At 53.3% G+C, this 19,170-nt stretch overlaps 1 protein-coding gene across 1 annotated transcript; it reads right to left on the bottom strand.

Moving 5' to 3' along the window:
- Positions 1 to 920: 920 nt before the first annotated feature.
- On the bottom strand, positions 921 to 18,439 carry FAM166C (family with sequence similarity 166 member C). Its single transcript, XM_032301259.1, has 4 exons — positions 18,322 to 18,439; positions 4,275 to 4,548; positions 2,825 to 2,937; positions 921 to 1,141 (listed from the first exon to the last, which is right to left on the bottom strand). The coding sequence occupies exons 1-4, from the start codon at positions 18,393 to 18,395 to the stop codon at positions 997 to 999; spliced, it is 606 nt and encodes a 201-aa protein (XP_032157150.1). The 5' UTR covers positions 18,396 to 18,439; the 3' UTR covers positions 921 to 996.
- Between the last annotated feature and the right edge of the window lie 731 nt (positions 18,440 to 19,170).

Genomic DNA, 19,170 nt, shown 5'->3' with positions numbered 1-19,170 from the left:
CTGCCCCAGCAGGCAGAAGCCTCCTGGGCTGTGAGAAGCAGCAGCCTGGTGGGAGTGGACCCTCCAGACCTCAAAGACCACCCTAGGCCTGCGGCCTCAGCACCCATGCCCAGCGTCCACTTCTGGCCTGGGGCCCCAAAACATAGGTATTCCTGGAAGAGTGGCCTGGTCCTCGGTCATTCCCTCCCATCCTCTTCTAGAAACAGCTTCAGGGGTAGATGCCGCATCCACCCGTCCAAGCCAGCCTGGGCAGAATGCAGAAGGCGCCTGCTGCTCACAGCTTCTCCCAGGCTTCACCCTCCACAGGGGCCTTCAGGATCCCCAGGTCTGTGTCCTGCCTGCCCCTCGGTCTCCACATGGACCACAGGCAGGCTGTGTCATGGGAAAACCGGGGCTTGGGAGTCAAAAGACCTGGATTCAAACTCTGTCTGTGTTACTTCCCATGCTTCCCAGCCGGGTGAGCTCGGACAACATTCTCACCTGCTCCAAGCCTCAGTGTCCTTATCGGTAAAGAGGAGATAACACCTCCCTCACAAGTGATCGTGTGGACCAAACAATGCCACATCAGGGCTCCGATGAAAATTCCTTTCCGATCACACCCAGCGCAATTGTGCTGGGGCCACGTCCCCTTCATTCTCAGATCAGGGTAATTGGGCGTCCTTGCTGATACCAATGAATCAGGTGGGAGGTCTCTGTACCTGAGTGACCTGCCACTAAGACTTGGGAACCCTACGTTCCTCAGTTCTACTTGCCCCGCCTCGGGGAGAAGGTAGGTGGACCTGCCAGGTAGCCGGACACTGCTTTTCCTTTGCTTGAGTCCCTGGGGCTGAGCTCTCTTCAGGCCCTTAGCTGCGTGACCTTCAGGGGCATTTTCTACTGTGGCCGAGTGTCCTTGGGATCCAGAAGAGAGGTGGGAAGGATGGTCATGCTAAAGATTTTATTCCAAACAAGCTGGGCTGCTCACGGCCCAGGACCTCAGGCATCAGGCACCTGGTCTCATGCTCTGAACTCGAAGTAGCAGTCTCTCTTTTGCCGCTCTTGTGGAGAGACCTTCTTCCCTGATGGGAAGGTCTGGTAGGTCTTCAGGTTCTCAGGAGCTAGTCTTAAAAGGTGCCACTTCCTCTTAGGGCTCAGAGGAGGCCTAGGGGTGAGGATGGGACTGGTGTTATGTGGTGTGCCAGGGAAGGAGGGTGATACATGCCCACCCACAGCCCCACGTGCCCACTCTCCAGCTTACGCTGGCCTGCTGGCTACTCATCAGTTTAACCCTGATAAGGCCCCTGGACTTGGGGCGGGAATAACCTGTATTTATATAATGGGAATAACCTGTATTTATATAACCACTATTTATGTAGTGGTTAAGAGTGAGCCCTCAGGTGTCAGACCGACCTGGGATGGACTCTGGCCCTAACTCCTGGAAGAATGGCCCAGTGGTGGTACCCCCTCTTAGCTTTGACTTGAGGAAGAAATGCAGTAGTGCATGCAAAGCTCTGGACGAGGAGTAAACACACAACAAATGTTCTAAGACATGATGATGGTGCTGATTCGGGGGACTCCAGGACAGGAGGGGCTCGCCCCAGGCCGGTCACTGACCCTCTTTCCCCAAACACCTGGTTGGTCCTTTGCATTGGTTGTGAAACTGTCAGCAGCAGAGCAAGTGGCCAGGGAATTTGGAGAAGGAATAGAGTCGGGGTGTCCCACTCTCCCCACAGAGATGGGGACGGGGGTGGATCCTGGCCAGAGCAGTCTCAAGAGGATACCTGTCTCCAAAAGAGTCCCTATTCCAGGGATGGACTGGCTTAGAGCCATCCCAAGTTGGAGAGAGCCCCCTGAGTCCCAGAGTTGGTGATGGGAGATGCTGCTTCCTTTCTAAGCTCTGCTTCCAACCAGCGAGGCCACGCAGCACAAGTTCCCCAGGCGACCACTCAGCCTCAGGCTCCCTTTTTGTAAAATGATGCTGTCTAGCTTGCAGAAAGGAACTTTTAGAGGCAGTGAAGTCTGTTTCTTTAAAAACCATTAAACTTATGGAAACAGATGCTGCTTTATCAGTATGGATGATGGTGACTCTCAGGACTCTGAGGCAATCAGGCAGTGGTTGGCATGGAGCTAAATCCCAAGCTCTATCTCCTGATCTCCCAGGCCAGACAGCAGCCACCACGCTACCCCAATCCCAGGACACCTCGTGTGGACCAGTGGTTCCCCTGCCCGCGCTTCAGGAAGGAGACAGCGCAGAAACCACAGTATCCAAGTCATCTTTCAGGGCAGAATGGGCCTTCCCTGGAGAAAGGAGCTCTCCTAGATAAAAGCAGTGAGGGGCAGGAGGCAAGGAACTTTTCTATTTTGTTGGATGGACAGAGAGTCCTTAGGAGAACATTTTCCTAATGTAGACAGGGCTGGGAAGGTGGTGGGGTGGGGAGCAATTCCTCAGTGTAGTGCCCTTTGTGGCCACCAGAGGGCAGCAGCTCCTTACTGCTCGCTGCATCAGCGCCCACGTTTGGACGAGTGTAGCTGCCAGGCTGCCTCTGCAGGGCAGCAGTCCGCAGATTCAGGCCCGCTAAGCTAAATGATTGCAGTTTTCTCCCAAACTCCCAATGCATCTGGCTGGGAAAGCACTCTTCCAGATTCACCCATTCAGGCTACCAGCATCCCCTCTGAGGCTGCCAATGCCCTTGTTCTGTCACCATCACTCTCTGCACTGCATGTTTTAGGGTGAGATCCTCAACTCATTTCTCAGTCTGTGTGCTTTGCACGCCTGGCTGAGAGCAGGTGCCCCCTGGGCTGGGTGCGTTTTTTGACTGTGTGGATGAAGGAGGCAGTCACTCACAGGACGGTGGGGAGGGGGTACCGTTCCGGCTCCCTCACAGGCAGCACAAAGGAGGCGACGCGAGGCACCATGCCCGTCTTGTCTTGATAGTACTTCCGATGCTCCTGGACAGTCTATGGTTCAATCGAGGAAGAGGTGACAGGTTGTTAGTGTGCAGGAATGACCCCAGGCACCTGCAGCCCATGCCTTGCTGTACCTGGTCAGGGTTGGGGACTACCTCCCCGAATGCCCCTGGAGGAGTCCCAGCATTGCTGGGGCCCCAGCTAAATTGCCAACCCACCGGGTATCCTCACTGAGCCTCGATTTCTCATCTGCCTAATGGGAATGATGACACCCACCTGACCAGCTTTGCTGCGAAGAGTAAACAGAGACAAGGGATCAGCTAAGACCAAGTACAAAAAACCCAGCCCCACAGGCGCCCCCACACCTGCTGTGCACACAGGCTCCTTGTCCACCTGGCCTGTGTTTGCTCCTGCCTCTCCTCGCCCTCTGTACAGGGCATGTTCTGTGTGGGAGCCAAGAAGAAGGCAGAAGCTTTCACAGACCCCAAGATGGTCGCACCTGCCTCAGAGGCTGATGGCATCGGCCTCCTCCTTCCCGGAGGAAGCTGCCTTATGCATACAAGTTCTCTGCCCTGGGGCCAGGACATACCTGCGTCCTTGCAGTCAGGCTAGAGGAGGATGCTTGCAAGAGAAGGTGATGGGGAGAGTAAGGTTTTTGGAATAGAGGAAAGAATGAACCCTCATCCCCGCCAAGGTCATGAGGGCCAGCTCAGGCCGCTGTGCACCTGTGGTCTGTGGGGACATGTCTGAACTACATCCAGTAAGCCTTTATCAGCCCGGACAGCGGGACGAGAACGGGGTGTGGGGGGGGTCCCCTTCCTTGGGCTCGCTCCTCGAAGGGCAGTCTCACCCAGCCTGGGGCTAAGGGTGACTCAGGGCACACCCACTGGGTGGGGGCTGCAGGGCAGGGAGAGGTGAGCGGGCTCCAGGACACAGGTGGATAAACACTATGGGCTGGACCTGGGGTCGGGGGCTCTAGTGGGGCCTTTGGCCGTGTGCTATTCATCGGAGGTGAGGGTGGATCTTAGACCTTTTACTCACATAGAAAATATATGGCATTCCACAGACCCAAGAGACTCCGGGGGGCAGAAGGTAAGGGCAGGAGCACCCCTAGAGACCCCTAGCTCCACTGGCAGTGGGGGTGAGCAGGAAGAGGAGGCCCTGAAGCCCCAGGAGGTGGGAGGAGATCGGGGAGGGGGGTAGACAGAGTCCTGAGACTCCATTTAGCTAAACCCGCCACGCTCCCTGCTGGCTCCGGGGCTCTGAGAAAGGAAATTGAGACACTGTGGCAGGTGCGAGGTCTCCCCCCGCCCCCGGTCCCCAGCTACCAGTCCCTCCCATGGCGAGGCAGGTGGGCAAGAGGCCCCAGTGCGGCCGGTGCAGCTTACCTCGTAGAAGTGCGTGAGCTCCGTGGAGCGGTGGCTGTCCAGGTTGAAGCGGGTGTAGCTGGGCTTGTGCAGCCAGCGGTCCCTGGTGCTCGTGCGCAACATCAGCAGAAGGTGGGGGTTGGTGGAGAAGAGGGTCGGGAAGTGGCCGCCTTGGCTGAAGGGAGTGTGGCTCTTCTCCATGGCTGCGTTGCGGTGGTCCTGGAAGTATTTGAGGGTGGTGGTGCCATAGGGAGAGCCAAAGGAGAAGGCCACACTGGGGACGTGGCCTTGGTACCTGCAATCGAGGTGGGGGTGGCAGGGCCACAGATCAATGAAGGGCCCCAGGCCTGTTCCCAGAGAGCCCCTTAAAAGTGGAGGGCGCAGTGGCTCACGCCTGTAATCCCAGCACGTCGGGAGACTGAGGTGGGAGGATCACTTGAGCCCAGGAGCTCTGAGACCAGCCTGGGCAACATAGTGAGACTCTGTCTCTCTATAAAAACATAATAATAATTAAGAAAAAAAAATGAAGGGCAAAGTCAGGGGAGCCCAATGGCCATCTCCAGCTCTGAGAGGCCTCCCAAGGTGCACTGACCTGCTCAGGACTTTGGGGAAGGCCAACCAAGTTCAAGGGGCTCTGGGCCTCTTCCTCCCCACAGAGGTCTTTGCCTAGATGCCTCTCTCTAGACCAGGGGCTTACACAGGGGACAGAACACCGGGTACCCCTCGGGCAACGCTGCAGGCAGATTGCTGTCCCTCCAGGGGCCCATGCTTGCTAGGGTGTTGGCCTGAAGATGCAGAGACCTCCTCTGGCCCCCACATTCTGCGGTTATCTCATGAAAGAGTAAGGGGAGTATGAGAAGCCAGTGGGGCCCGGCCGGTGAACGGCCGTGGGTGGGAGATGTGGTGTAGCAAGGCCTGGATTCAGAATGCGGCAGCCGGGCTCCCAGCACGGCGAGCTCCCAGCACCGCCGGCTCCCAATGTGCTACTCAGGCAGCCTGAAGACCCTGACCAAGGTTCTGGAGCTCCGAGAACCTACAAGGAGGGAGCTCTTTCACCTTCTGGGACCAAGGAGTTTCTGTGAGAGGGACAGGTGATGGGCAAGGGGCCTTGGTGACACAGGCACTCTGGAGATCTTTGGTTAAATAAGACTCTCTCTAAAAGCTAAACACTTGTTTTGACAAAGCAAGTCAACAACACCCAGAGAGTATGGGCACCAGACTCTCAGCCAACGAGGAAGCTTCCCAAACAGCACGGCCCCGCGCTCCCCTGCACGCTCACTCTCTAGGGTCTGACTTCTGCCCCATGAGCCCTTGAAATCGCTCTTCCCAAGGCCACCTGTGCCCTCGCTACTGCGGGTTGGTGGAAACGCTCTGTTTTGCTAGGCCTTCCGGCAGCACCGGGCATCACCCGCCTCCCCCTTCCTGAAACACTGTCTTTGGTGTGGACGACAGCTTTGCTCCTTTCTGCTGCTTTCACTGACATCTCTGAGCACAGCTTCGTGAGCCTTCTTCTCTGCCCACTTCTGGAGATCCTTGATGAACCTCCGGGGTCTGTCTTGGGTGATGGCGGCCATGCCATGCCATAGCCACCTCCTGTGTGCAGATGGCCCCAGTCCACAGCTCCAGCCTGGGAGTTCTCGCCAAGCCTTAGACTGCTATGTACAATTGCACACCAGACGTTTCCCTCGGATGTCTCCCAGGCTTGATCTCCCACCCCGACCTTCCCTGATAGTCTGGTCTCACCTGTATGAAAAGTACCCCCTAGCTGTCCAAGTAAGACATGGAGGCATCCATCTCCCACACAGCTAGTCAGTTACCAAGTCCTGTAGCTCCATCTGTACCACCTGAGCCTAGCCGTGCACCCTGGTACCTGGACTGTGGTCATAACAACCTCACTGTTGTAACTGCACCCAGACCCCCACCTCTGCAATCCACTCTCCACCCTTCCAGCAGACTGAATTTTCTAGAGTCAAGTCCTTGGTGTGGCATTAGAGTCCAGCTGTGATCTGACCCTGGCCTAGCTCTCCAGCCTCATCAGCTACCCGACACCCCAGTCCGGCAGAGCCATCTCAGACGTCTAGATGTAACTCTGTCCCCCACTCTCGCCTCTTCTGGGGTCTTTCCCCATGCCTTGGGCCTCAGTCTCCTCATCCACAGCATGAGTGCTGCCTGGAATTAGATAGCAAGGCATGGTTTCCTTCTTTTTGTCTTCAGGAAAAAGGCAAGGAAGCACAGCAGAGCAATTGCTGACAGACCCGGCCACTCTAGGGAAGGTCACACAAAGTGGGTCCTGGTCCCACCGCCCTCAATAGCTGTGTCTCCCTAGAGTCTCATGGCACCGGGTGTTGGCTGGGCAGAGCCGCAATGAGGCCATAGAGGGGAGAGGCTCCACCCAACTGCACAGGCCCCTCTCCAGCCTCACTACTCACAGCCCTGGATGCCACAGAGGCGCCCCCCTTGACACCATGACCCTGGTGATCCTGACTCTTCACCTACCTCAGCCCTCCCTCCTCGGTCCCCTGAGTCCCCCAGAGAGGCCAGTTCTCCTCCAGAACTGGAAAGATGGAGGGATTGGTGAGTGCCTTGCTGTCTCTCCTGTGAGACTGTGTGGTCACTTTGGCTGCTTCAGGAGACAGAGTCCTCCTCCCTGCCTGGGCATTGCTCCTGGGTCTGGAGCTCCTGCTCCGGCTTCACCCAAGGCCTCACTGTCCCATCTGCCTCTCCCTGTCTCTTTCTGCCTCTGCCCTTCTTCCGTCACCTTGAATGTCCCCCTCTCTTGCCCTCTTCCCCTCTGCCTGTAAGTGGGCATGAGCGGTGGTTCCTAGACTGTAGAGTTCCACAGTAAAGGCTGGTGCATGTTTACAGGCAGAGGGGAAGCAGCTAAGAGAGGAGACATCAAAGACGGTGAAGAGGAAGGCCAGATTGCAGGTTCCCTCTCACAGACGGCCCGTTCCCTTCCCCTCCTGCTTGGGCTCACTAAGGAATCCGCTGCACCTTCTCCCTGATTTCTCAACCCTCATCCTTTCCTTGACCTCCCTCAGCCTGCCTTCAGACCCACCACTGAAACCTGCACCTCTACGTCTAAATTAAGGTCGTATCAGATCATGCTGTTGCCAAATCCAGCGTCCTCTACTCACACTGTCCCTCTGCAACATTTGCATGGGTGAAGAAACTTGTTTGGAAAAAAACCTAACCTGAGACGTGCAAGCAAGTTCCTGAGAGCACTTTGTGCTGTAGATGAAGCTTAATGAAGATATAGATTCCATAAATTAAGACGTCAAAGGCAAGCAATGGGGAGACGCTGCCTCCTCTACCCTGAGGGCTCCTCCCATGTGGAGGGGAGGTTCCTCCCACCCAAAACCACCTCCCGGCCCCCCCTGCTCTCGTGCACTGGAGGTGGAGGAACAGCTGGGTGGTGAGTCGATGGAAAACATTGGCAGCCTGCGGCCCACCCCTCCTCTCCCTCCTCCTGCTCGTCCCTCTGGGCCTTAGGTTTTAGATGGACAGACTCTGCCCACGGAAAGGAAGCTGGCCCCAGAGCAGCCCTGCCTGTCCCGTTCTGAGGCTGTGTTCGCCCCATTCTCTAACAGCAGTGTTCCTCTTTCATCTTTCTCAAATGGTTCAGAACGTAGGGAACGTAAGATGCTGGTCACCAGGTGCTGCCAATCCCAGCAAAAAGATGAAGTGATAGAATGAAAGGCAAAGGAAATAGCCACGGCATTCTGCAGGGAAAAGAGCGTGACCCAGGGATACCACAGCAGCCAGGGGATCGCGGGGGACAAAGCCACCCTGTCCCAGCATGAAAGGCCTCAGCAACTAAAGCACTCACAAGCTCTTCTTGAAAGTCATGTTCAGTGACAAAATCCTGCCAACCAAGAGATGATTCAAAAGAAAAAAAAACAACTCAGTGATGTAGAACCTCTGTTAGAATGAGTGGTGATGAGCTTCAAATCTATTTAAGTGCAGAACCAAGAATAGCAACTAGGTGAATGCTGGCTACAGAACGGAATGTAAATGTTATACAACCTGTCAAAGTAAAACTAATTTCAGCTACCAAAATTGGGGGGTGGGTGGAGGGGAGATGGGGGTGCACTTACTAAGAATCTCTTTAAATCAGAGTCAACCTATGGTATCTAAAATTGAAATATGTCGTTAGAAAAAAGTACAACATAATGACTCTAGCCCTTTGAGGGTTTTTATCCTCTCTCTCTCTCCTATAAAGGGATCTTTTTATACTAATATTTCTTGTGATTAATTAACATTTATCTCAAATCTACCCGTTCTTCCATTTTACTTCAGTTTGTTTCTCTTCAGTTATGTTCTACTAAGATTCAATTTTATGCATTTCATTTAAAAATAGCAAATATGGTATGATTATATTTTAATAAAGCTGCTTTTGTCCATCTTTCTATCAGCCATCCATCCACTCCTCCATCGAGTCTTTTATCTGAATAGACACATAAGGTCTACGGCCATACCATCCTGAACATGCCTGATCTTGTCTGAATATACACATAAGGAGAAACTCTGAATACAATTCACCAAATGTTCACCCTAGATAATACAGTGTTTGGCGTTGCTTTCTTCTTTGTACACACATCGTTTTTTAAAAACAGAGTCAGATGGCGTCAAACACTAATTTATCGGGAACCCGCTGTGTGCTGTCCCACAGTAAGTGCTGGGAACACAAGACCCATGGTGCTCGCCTGCCTTCCCTGAGCCCAGTCTTTGCTCAGTGTTCACTGAGTCATGGGCTGCATGTGTCAGGGGCCATGCTGAGCTGGCCTGGGTACGACCAGCTCCAACTCATGTGGGACCACGGTCCAGGCTCTAGTGCTGTCAACCACAAGGAGGGAAGGCCATTCCCGGAGTGGGCACCATAGGAGCAGTTTCCACTGGGGGGAGGCTTTGAGGAGAGCCCCTGGGTCTGGCTCCTTCTCCAGGTGATGGTGTTGCCACAGGGTCCTCTTCTCTTTTCAGGGATGCATTCCTTCTGGGAAATCTCATCTATGTTAGACTTCCAATGTGTCCTGTATGTCACTGACAGCCAGATCTGAGTCTTCAGCCTCTACCATTCTCCTGGCAATGGATCCACATGCCTGGCTGCCCACACAGTGCTGCCCCCCACCCACCCCCTCCGCCAGACTCAGCCCCACTGAAACTCTCTTTCTCCTGTATATCCCTGCCCCCTCCAACCTCCATTTAGGCCAGAAACTGGGACTCGATGGCCCTGAGTCCTCCCTTCTCCATCACCCTCCACATCTGACCTCTCCCTAAGTCCTGCTTAGGCCCCTCCTTTGCCACTGGCCTGTGGCCTTCCTCTGTCCCACTGCTGCGAGCTTCCCTCGTTGCTTGCCTAGACAATCTCCAATCTCCTCCCTGGTCTCCTGGACCGAGTATCACCCCCTCCAGCCTGCTGTCCACGCAGCACCAGAGCCATCCTTCCTCTCCCCCATCACTTCCCTGTAGGTGCTCTGGGCCCCAGTAGCATTACTTATAGGCCCCACATGCTCTTCAGGCCTCTGGGCCTTTGCACGGAGTTCCTCTGCTGGGATGCATTTCTCCTCTTGCCCACCTGGGGATCTGCTGCCCACTCCTAAGGAGCCAGTGCCCTCTGCTGCCTCCCCTGACTGCATACCCTATACCCAGCACCTGCCTTGCTGGGAGGACTGTCATCCTTAAGTCCACACTCAGGCCCGCATGAACTTGTCTCTTCTGCTAATCCATGTTCTCATTTATCCTTGGCACCTGGCACATGACAAGTGCTCAACAAATGTTCACTGGAGGAGGCGGAATCCCAGAAACTCTGGGGGCACCATGCCCTGGAGTCCTGATTTAAGAGGAGCGTGGCTCTGATCAGCAGAGCACACGTTGGCACGAAGCATCCCGCCCACAGGGGCGTTGGGCTCCTCCAAAGAAAGGAGCCATAGAAAAATGATGTGTTCTCGTGATTCTTCTCTTCGCCCCCAAGCTCTCTGCCATACTCCTCTGCTCCCTGCTTCTCCACCTTCACTGAATGCCAAGATATTTGCATCCTAATAGAATAGAAGCCCTCTCCTCCGCAATCCTCCTGAGTTCTGCCTGGATTCCGTTCAGGGCTTGCTGCTCAGGCAGGTGTGTGTGTGTGCACATTTGCACACATGTGCAGTTTCACATTCTTTAGCACTCAGTGGGCTAAAGATACAAAAATTAGCTGGCATGGTGGCGGGCAGTTAAGTTCTTCGGTTAAGTTCTATTAACATTCAATTTCATGCATTTCATTTTAAAATAGTAAATATGGTATGATTATATTTTAATAAAGCTGCTTTTTTCTGTCTTTCTATCCATCCACACCCATCCATCCATCCATCCATCCATCCACCCCTCCATCTAGTCTTTTATCTGAATATACACATAAGATCTACGGCCATACTACCCAGAACACGTCCCATCTCGTCTGAATATACACACAAGGAGAAACTCTGAGCTTGGCACAGAGCTGGGCAAGCTAGGTGTGTGTCCCTTGTATGCACCTGCATTTGTATTCCTTTGAGCATACCCTGAGCTCCACGGTGGAGAGTTCTGCAGTCCTGTTGGTGCTGGTCTGTGGCAGGCCAAGCTAGGGAGGAACAGAGGGGAATGGCAAGTTTTATAACAGGGCATCAAGGGGTCCCAACGGCAGCGTCTGCTGTGTTAGCTGGTGCCACCACCACACCTCCTCGTCAACCTCATCTGCCCCCGTCCACCACCCCATTCCTCCATCCATCAGTACACCACATACGCCAGGAGACTGTGCCAGGCTGGGCCCCTGGGCAATGGTCACATGTGAATTCTCAGGTTCACTGTGGGTCACTGCGTATAAAAGGAGCAGTCCCTTCCCTGCCTCTTAATAGCACTGTTTGGCCCCAGAGCCAACATTAAAACTAATTACCATGAGCCAGCAGGGATCCCATGATCAGCCTTATTAACTAATTAACTAGCGACTATTTGGCATGCCCCCATTCCACAGTGCATCCTCTCTCTTCTCCTCCACAACGCCTCCTACTGAGGATAGCTCTGATCAGATCCCTCCCCAGGACAAAACCCTTACAGGGCTCCCCATTGCCTGTGAAACCAAGCACAAGCGGGGCCGGGGTCAGCCCCTCCCTGCCAGGGGCTCGGCAGGAAGTCTTCCCAGCCGCATCATCCACTGTCATATCACAGCTTTCCCAACCCAGTTGAAGAGGCCACTTGCTGCTTTGAAAGAACATCCTTCTGGCACCTCCACACCATTTTTTTTCTCAAGCCACACCCTCCATCCAGAAGGCTCTGCTCTCCTCCCCTCCTCCATTGTGATCTTACCCATCCTTCAAGGTCCATCTCGAATGCCCTCTTTCTCATGGAGCCTCCATGACCCAGCCCATAGACCCTGCCTGTCTGCTCCATGGAACTGTCTTTGCCCTTTGCACCTCTTCTGTGTCCACTCACGCTCTTTTTCTTTGAGACAGAGTCTTGCTCTGTCGCCCAGGCTGGAGAGCAGTGGCACGATCCTCACTGGGACTTCCACCTCTCGGGTTCAAGCAATTCTCCCTGCCTCAGCCTTCCAAGTAGCTAAGATTATAGGTATCCACCACCACGCCCAGCTAATTTTTATATTTTTAGCACAGACAGGGCTTTGCGATGTTGGCTAGGCTGGCCTCGAACTCCTGACCTCTGCTTCGGCCTCCCAGAGTGCTGGGATTATAGACATGAGCTTCTGCACCAGCCTCAGTTCACATTCTTTCATATCACAATAATCTGAGCCACTGGAATATTCTTTCTGTATGAATTAGAAGCTCCCTGGGGAGGGAGGGTTCTGTTGTACTCATATTGGCATGCTTGGCATTCCCCACACCCAGTGGATGCTCTGTAAATATCTGTTGAGTGAAATTGACAAACGGCAACACATTTTTCAGGGTTGGTCTTTCTTCTGGAGAGAAGGAGGGTCCCTGTTGCACAGCCCAAGTCTTCAGGAGCCCCTGATCCCCTGTTCTTAGGGGTCTCCCCAGTTCTTAAAGGTTGAGAGGCACTATTACATTGTGAAATGTCCTTGAACAGCTCAGAAGTGAATTTAAGGAAAGGGATAGGGCTGGCCTTGGGGCAGAGGTCCTGGGAAGCGGGTGGGGAATTATGTGGCTTATGAATCCTCTGGAAGAGAAGACACTGCAAAGGAGAAAGTCAGGTGAGTGGCTGGAGGTCCCCCTAAGTGCATGAGGCCCTCTGAGACCAGGCTGCCTCCTGGGGAGATAGACAGGGAAGCTCCCTGCAAGAACAGGGCCCGGAGGGAGAAGAAGAATTGAGGGGCTGTAGAATTTACTTTCTGCTTCTGTATTTTGGGCTTGAATCAGGGACAATGATCTGCTCCCTCAGCTGGGGATGAGAACTGAACAAGGAAAGTAGCAACTGCTGTGCCTTCAGTCAGACCTCTCAGCCTGGGGGCGGGGGTATGCCAAGAAGAATGGCACAGGTGGAAGGCTCCACATGAGGAGGTCCCTCCTTTCAAATGCTTGAAAACAGGACCATACCTGCCCATTTATCAACAGTGCTCTGCATTGCAAGGAGCCATAGAAATTTTCAGACAAGCGTTCTTGTCCCTGGTTACATCTTAGAATTACCTGGGAGGATTAAACACTCCTGAAGCCCAGGCCCAGCCCGAACAATGCCATCAGAATCTCTAGATGGGGTCTGAGCACAGGTTATTGTTAAAGCTCCCCAGGAGATTCTAATACCAACGAATGGACACAGGGTCCCCTACGTCTCCCTGGGCAGATGGCCTTTGTTTCATACCCCAAGATGCTTGTCTGGAGGGCTGCAGCTCCTGTGCCCGGGCCTGGGTTGAAGTGGAAGGGGCTTTGGAAATGCAAATACTTTGGAACCCTCCCTTCCCAAGCCTGGCCTGACCTCTCTCCCTGAGGGGTAAGGCCACAGGCTCCAGGGAGCTGGCAGGGTGGTTCTCACGCTGCTATAAAGAACGGCCGGAGATTGGGTAATTTATAAAGGAAAGAGGTTTAATGGACTCGCAGTTCCGCAGGGCTGGGGAAGCCTCTGGAAATTTACAGTCACGGAGGAAGGAAGCAAACACGTCCTTGTTCACATGGCAGCAGGAGAGAGAAATGGGTGCCCAACAAAGGGGGAGCCCCTTACAAAACCATCCGATCTCGTGAGAACTAACTCTCATGAGAACAGGATGGGGGAACTGCCCCCATGATTCGATTATCTCCACCTGGTCCCTCCTGTGACATGTGGGATTATGGAAACTACAATTCAAGGTGAGATTCGGGTGGGGCCACAGCCAAACCATATCCCAGGGGCAGGCTGCAATGGGCTACAGGCAGTGCCTCCTGGCTTCAAGGGAATCAATTTCTAAATTTTTGGGAATTTGTTAAGTCTGTTATTGAATAAGTCAGTATTAAATATCAAATTATATTAAATTACAATTAAATATGTTCTATTAGGCCAGGCATGGTGGCTTCTATAATCCCAGCACTGTGGGAGGCCAAGGCAGGCAAATGGCTTGAGCCCAGGAGTTCAAGACCAGCCTGGGAAGCCCTGTCTCTATAAAAAATACAGAAATTAGTGAGGCACGTGCACACCTGTGGTCCCAGCTACTCAGGAGGCTGAAGTGGGAGGATCACTTGAGCCCAGGAGGTCAAGGCTGTAGTGAGCTGTGATCATGCCACTGCACTCAAACCTGGACGACAGAGTAACACTCTTCCTCAAGGGAAAGAAAAACACATTATATTAAAATCAAAGGAGGTAAGTAGTCAAAATTCCTCACTTCCTAATTATTTTACCACATTACTATCGTCTGTGTTTGAGGTTGTCATGTCCACTGTATCTGTGGGGTGGAAATATTATATCATGGTGCACAGCTGTGAATTCTTCCCTCCCCAACTCTGCAATTAGGGACACTATGTTGATAGTTTGAAATCAGCGTTGGGGAGAGTATTTATACCACAGATACAAATGAATGTTACAAACCAAAGCATTTTTCCTCCAGAGAACTGGTTGTTAGCATTTGCCAGCACATCACTGTGTGTGTTTGCCATACAGGGATTCTGGGGATGGGACACAGCCACCTTTGTGGGACCACTCTCCTGACAATGGCAAGTGTAGAATGCACTGATTTTAGGACCAGAGGCCCCTGAGGTCTCTGAGGTCCAGCTCAGTGACAGATGTGGGCACAGCTGCCACCCTAGGCAAACAGAGAGAGGGACTGGGAGGCAAATCCTCCTGCCTCACTCTTGGTGAGAGCTGCTGGGCAGGAGCTGTGGGGATGGGGCACAGTGGCAGTCTGGGCATGAATGAAAGCACAGTGCAGGCCAAGCGTCTGCACTGAGAGCCAGGTGAGGCATGGCAAGAAACAGAATGAGGAGTGGATGCCACCCAGATCTGACCTGCAATCAGGAAGCTCAGATTCTCACTGTGGCCAATCTCATCCCTTCAAACCCCTTCAGACTCCAGGGACTCTGACCTAAGAGCTCCTGCCCACTGCAAGGATGGCACCCAGGCCAGGCACAGGCAGGCACTGCCTGCGACAAGTGTCTAGGAGCTGTGTCCCCAGGAGCAGCAAGGGACCAAACGGAGCAGCCTGGCCAGCGAGGCTGAAGATCAGCTTTGTTATGGTCTCCTGTTCCCCCAGGGAGCCTAGAATCAGGTCTTGAACACAGTAGGAATCCAACTAATGAGAACAGCTAGCAATTATCAAGTGCCAGGCTTCAGGTATGTGAACTAACTGAAACCTCTTTAACCTACACACCATTATCATCCACGCTGAACAGGTAAGGTAGGTGAGGCATAGGGGATAAATAACCTGCCCAGGGTAAGGAAGCGATGGAGCCAGGATTCCTACCAGGCAGGCTGGCTCCAGAGTCCATCTCTTACTGTCGACCCCATTCCCTCCCTGCTAAATGAGGGATGCAGTGTGAAACGCCACATGAGGGTTGGGGAGATTTGGGGTGATCTGGGGTGTTGAAGTCACAAAGACGAGACCCAGCAACTTGCTGAAGGACTTTGGGCAAGCTGCTCCTTCCTCATTTGGGTTGTTGTGAGGATTTTTAAAAAGAAGAAGAAAGGCTGGGCACGGTGGCTTACGCCGGTAATCCCAGCACATTGGGAGGCTGAGGTGGGTGAATTACCTGAGGTCAGTAGTTCGAGATCAGCCTGGCCAACATGGCAAAACCCTGTCTATACTAAAAATACAAAAATTAGGCGGGCATGATGGCTCGTGCCTGTAATCTCAGCTACTCAGGAGGCTGAGGCAGGGACAATTGCTTGAACCCGGGAAGCAGAGGTTACAGTGAGCCAAGATCTCACCACTGCACTCCAGCCTGGGCAACAGAGCAAGATTCCATCTCAAAAAGAAGGAGAAGGAGAAAGAGAAGGAGAAGGAGGAAGAGGAGGAGGAGGAGAAGGAGGAGGAGGAGGAAGAGGAGGAGGAGGAGGAGGGGAAGGGGAAGAGAAAGGGGAAAGGGAAGAAGGAGAAGAAGTGGAGGAAGGACAAGAAGAAGAAGAAGAAAATGTTGTAAAGCACCCAGCACAGTGCCTGGCACATAGTTGGAACTCAGACTTAGGAGATCACAGTGTTACTGCCAGGCATTAGGGACTTGGCTCCAGGCAGGTGCCCCTAGACCTGAGTGACAACATCTGAAACAGGAGGGTACAGGGCTGCATGATTTCTGAGGTCCACACCTGCATGAATATTCTCTACCTCTATGAATAAAACAGGTAAGGGGGGTATTTGAGTATCAGAAGAGACCGGCTGTGCTTTAAAATCCTGCGATTCATGTTTGAACAGAAAAGTAATAATTATCCAAGTGTGGTCAGGGATCTTGGGTTCTTTCATCAAGTTAACAGAATTGCCAATCAGGTAACATTTGGAGACAAAACGACTCAATTCATTCCTCAATGATGGGAATCTTTAAGGAGAACACATCCCTCCCAGAAAGATCCAGATGAGAAAGCAGCAGATACGGGCTCAGCTGCTCAAAATAGCCCAGTCTAGGCTTAAGGCTTCATTCATGACCCTCCTATCACCATTTCTAAATCAGTCACAGGATGGGCACTCAAGGGAACTGCCAAGAAGTGGCAGGAACAGGAAAGCACCCAGGGGACTGCTTCTGAAACCTGCAGCTCCCACCCCTTCCAGACAGAGTCGGGGAACCGCGGGACAGGGTTTGCAGGAGCACCAGGCCTTGCCCTCAGATGGGAAATGTCCAGGAGTCAGACTACAGCAAAGTTTCCAACTGGAGACTGTGGGAGGCTTAAGAAAAAAAATCAAAGTATAAAATCAAACCTCACGATAAACACCCAGAATGTGGTGTCCATGCCACCACCCAAGGCTGCAAAAATGGATTTGAACTAAACCTTACGTGTTTACACCACACGAGGGCAGCCCCCACCTGTTTGTCTTTGTCTTCCCAGCCTCCTAACATAACACCTGGCATGTCCCTGACCCAAATGAATGCCTTAAATAAAGGAAAACAGGCAAATACTAAGTCACCTGGCTTGGCTTCAGGAAACGACCATGACCTGGTAAATCAGCTTTGCCTCATGGGAACCCAAGTGACTTTGAGCCCTCTACAAGGCCCAGAGAAAAGTGGCATCCACAAATGGGTTTCATTAAAACTACAGCACTGGCCAGGCAGGATGGCTCACACCTGTAATCCCAGCACTTTGGGAGGCTGAGGCAGGTGACGGCCTGAGATCAGAAGTTTGAGACCATCCTGACTAATGTGGTGAAACCCTATCTCTACTAAACATACAAAAATTAGCCAGGTGTGGTGGCACATGCCTGTAATCGCAGCTACTCAGGAGACTGAGGCAGGAGAATCCCTTGAACCTGGGAGGCAGAGGTTGCAGTGAGCTGAGATTGCGCCATTGCACTCTAGTCTGGGTGATGAGAGTGAGACTTTGTCTCAAAAACAAACAAACAAACAAATGAACAAACAAACAAACACCTACAGCACCAGCCCCTAGTTGCTACTTTCTCATGCAGTGTCCAGAAATGATTTGACTATCACAGCACCTCAGTGTCTAGCTTATTCTGCTTCAACACAATCCCAGCTTCATATCATATACACTTTTCTTCATGCTGCCATCTGCTCCATTTGCAAGAAACAGCATTGGGGCATTTTCACCCATTTGGAGACCCAGCCTGCAGAACCCTCAAGAGACTCATTTCATTCATTCCTTCAGTCTTTTTTTCAGACAAGGGTTCTTAGGATCATTCATTCATTCTACACAGATTTGCTGATACTGTGCAGGGTGCATCTCAGGATCCAGTCCTGCTCTCAGCACGGGTGCTCACTGGTAGGAGGGATTTACCCTGGGAGAGGAGGTCCGGGGTGGAAGCATCAGACACTGTAGGAGAAAGAGCCAGAGAACAGGGGCGAACAGTCAGGCTTGCATGTTTGATGTTTGGAGTATGCAAATATCCAGAGAAAAGAAAGGTAGGTGTAACCTGTCATCTCAAAGTGCTAAAAAGCAAGCCAGCCTCAGGGCAAGTGGCAAGGAAGCTTTCCAAGAAAAGCTTCTGGGAGGATAAAGTGAGATTGGTGAAGGGGCTGATCGCAAAGTCGGGCGGGTACTGCACGCATTACCCAGTAACTACAACTCTTCCGGCCTTGCCAGGTTCTTCGAGCCGGCACCCACCCGGTATCCTTCCCGCCTCCCACCAACAAAAACTCACCTTGCCCCAGTGCTGGGTGCCGGCCTGCTTTTCCTTGCATTCTAAGCGCCGCAGGCTACTCGCCCGGGGCGTCTCCAAGCACCAAACCCCGTAGCTCCATCTCCTCCCTCTTCCCCACTATGTCCACGCAAGATCCCTTGTCCCCTGCTGGTTGTGCCCGATCGCCAGGGAGCGCCTTCCTACGAAGGGGAATCTGGGGAGGCCCCACCGGTGCCCGCCCAATTCCTCCTCTGGGACCACAAACCCCCAGGAAGTCCGCTCACCCAGTAGGGTGGAAAATTGGCGCCTCGGAGTTCCTTCAACCCCAAAGTCCGGGGGTAGGGGGCTGAGTTTCGACCACAGAGGAGGGCGCTCGCGGAAGGGGGCGGGGAGAGGTCTTACCCAGGCATGAGGCCAGGGGGCACATAGGCGGCATTGAACTCGGTCAGTAGGGTGCCCGCGCTGCGAGAGGCCATGGTGGGTGCGCGAGTGCAGTGAGCCTGGCGCTCTGCTCCGCCCCGCGGTAAACAGCGGCGGGTCACCCGGCAACGGCCACGGCGCGCCTGGCAACCCCAGCTGGCCCCGCGGTCCTCGCCCCGAAGGCGCCTCCTGTCTCCGCGAACTCTGCAGGGTGACCTCTGCCCCTGGTCCTGGCGCACCGCAGCTCTCTGCCTGGCTGCGTGCGGGATGTGGAGAGGCTCAGATGCGGGACGGAGGCAGAAACTCGCTGCAGAGGCCTGGCGGGATCCCTCTTGCCGTGACCCGGCTTGGAACACGACGCTACTGCAAAGGACAGGCCAGGTCCTCACTTAGGAGGCCACGCACAAAGCAGCTGCCCCACGGCTCAGGCGTAGAAACCTGAGGGGCCGAAGAGGCCCCAGGAACTCTCTCTACCCAAGGGTTTCCCCTGCACCCCAGCTCCGAGGAGGCTCCAGGAAAGGGCTCTCCAGTGGGCAGGGCTGAGTGTGGTTGCCTAGGATGCTGTGTATAGTTGTGTGCATATGTGTGTGTATATGTGTGTGTATGTGTGTATGCACGTGTGTTCATGTATGTGTGTGCATGTGTGTATATGTGTATGCATGCGTGTGTATGTGTGTGGGGTGGGGGTATGTATCTGTGTGTATGTGTATATATGTGTTCATGTATGTGCGTGTGTGTATGTGTGTGTGTGTGTGTGTTGTGTTCAATTTACTCCTGAATCTCTAGCTGGTACTTCTCACCTCATTGTGCCCTTCAAACTACTCCACAAGA

The sequence above is a fragment of the Sapajus apella genome, unplaced genomic scaffold (assembly GCF_009761245.1).
Source record: "Sapajus apella isolate SASKATOON/1434 unplaced genomic scaffold, GSC_monkey_1.0 scaffold44, whole genome shotgun sequence".
NCBI lineage: Eukaryota > Metazoa > Chordata > Mammalia > Primates > Cebidae > Sapajus > Sapajus apella.
The sequence above is the reverse complement of the archived record's forward strand: the minus strand, read 5'-3'. Positions and strand labels throughout refer to the sequence as shown.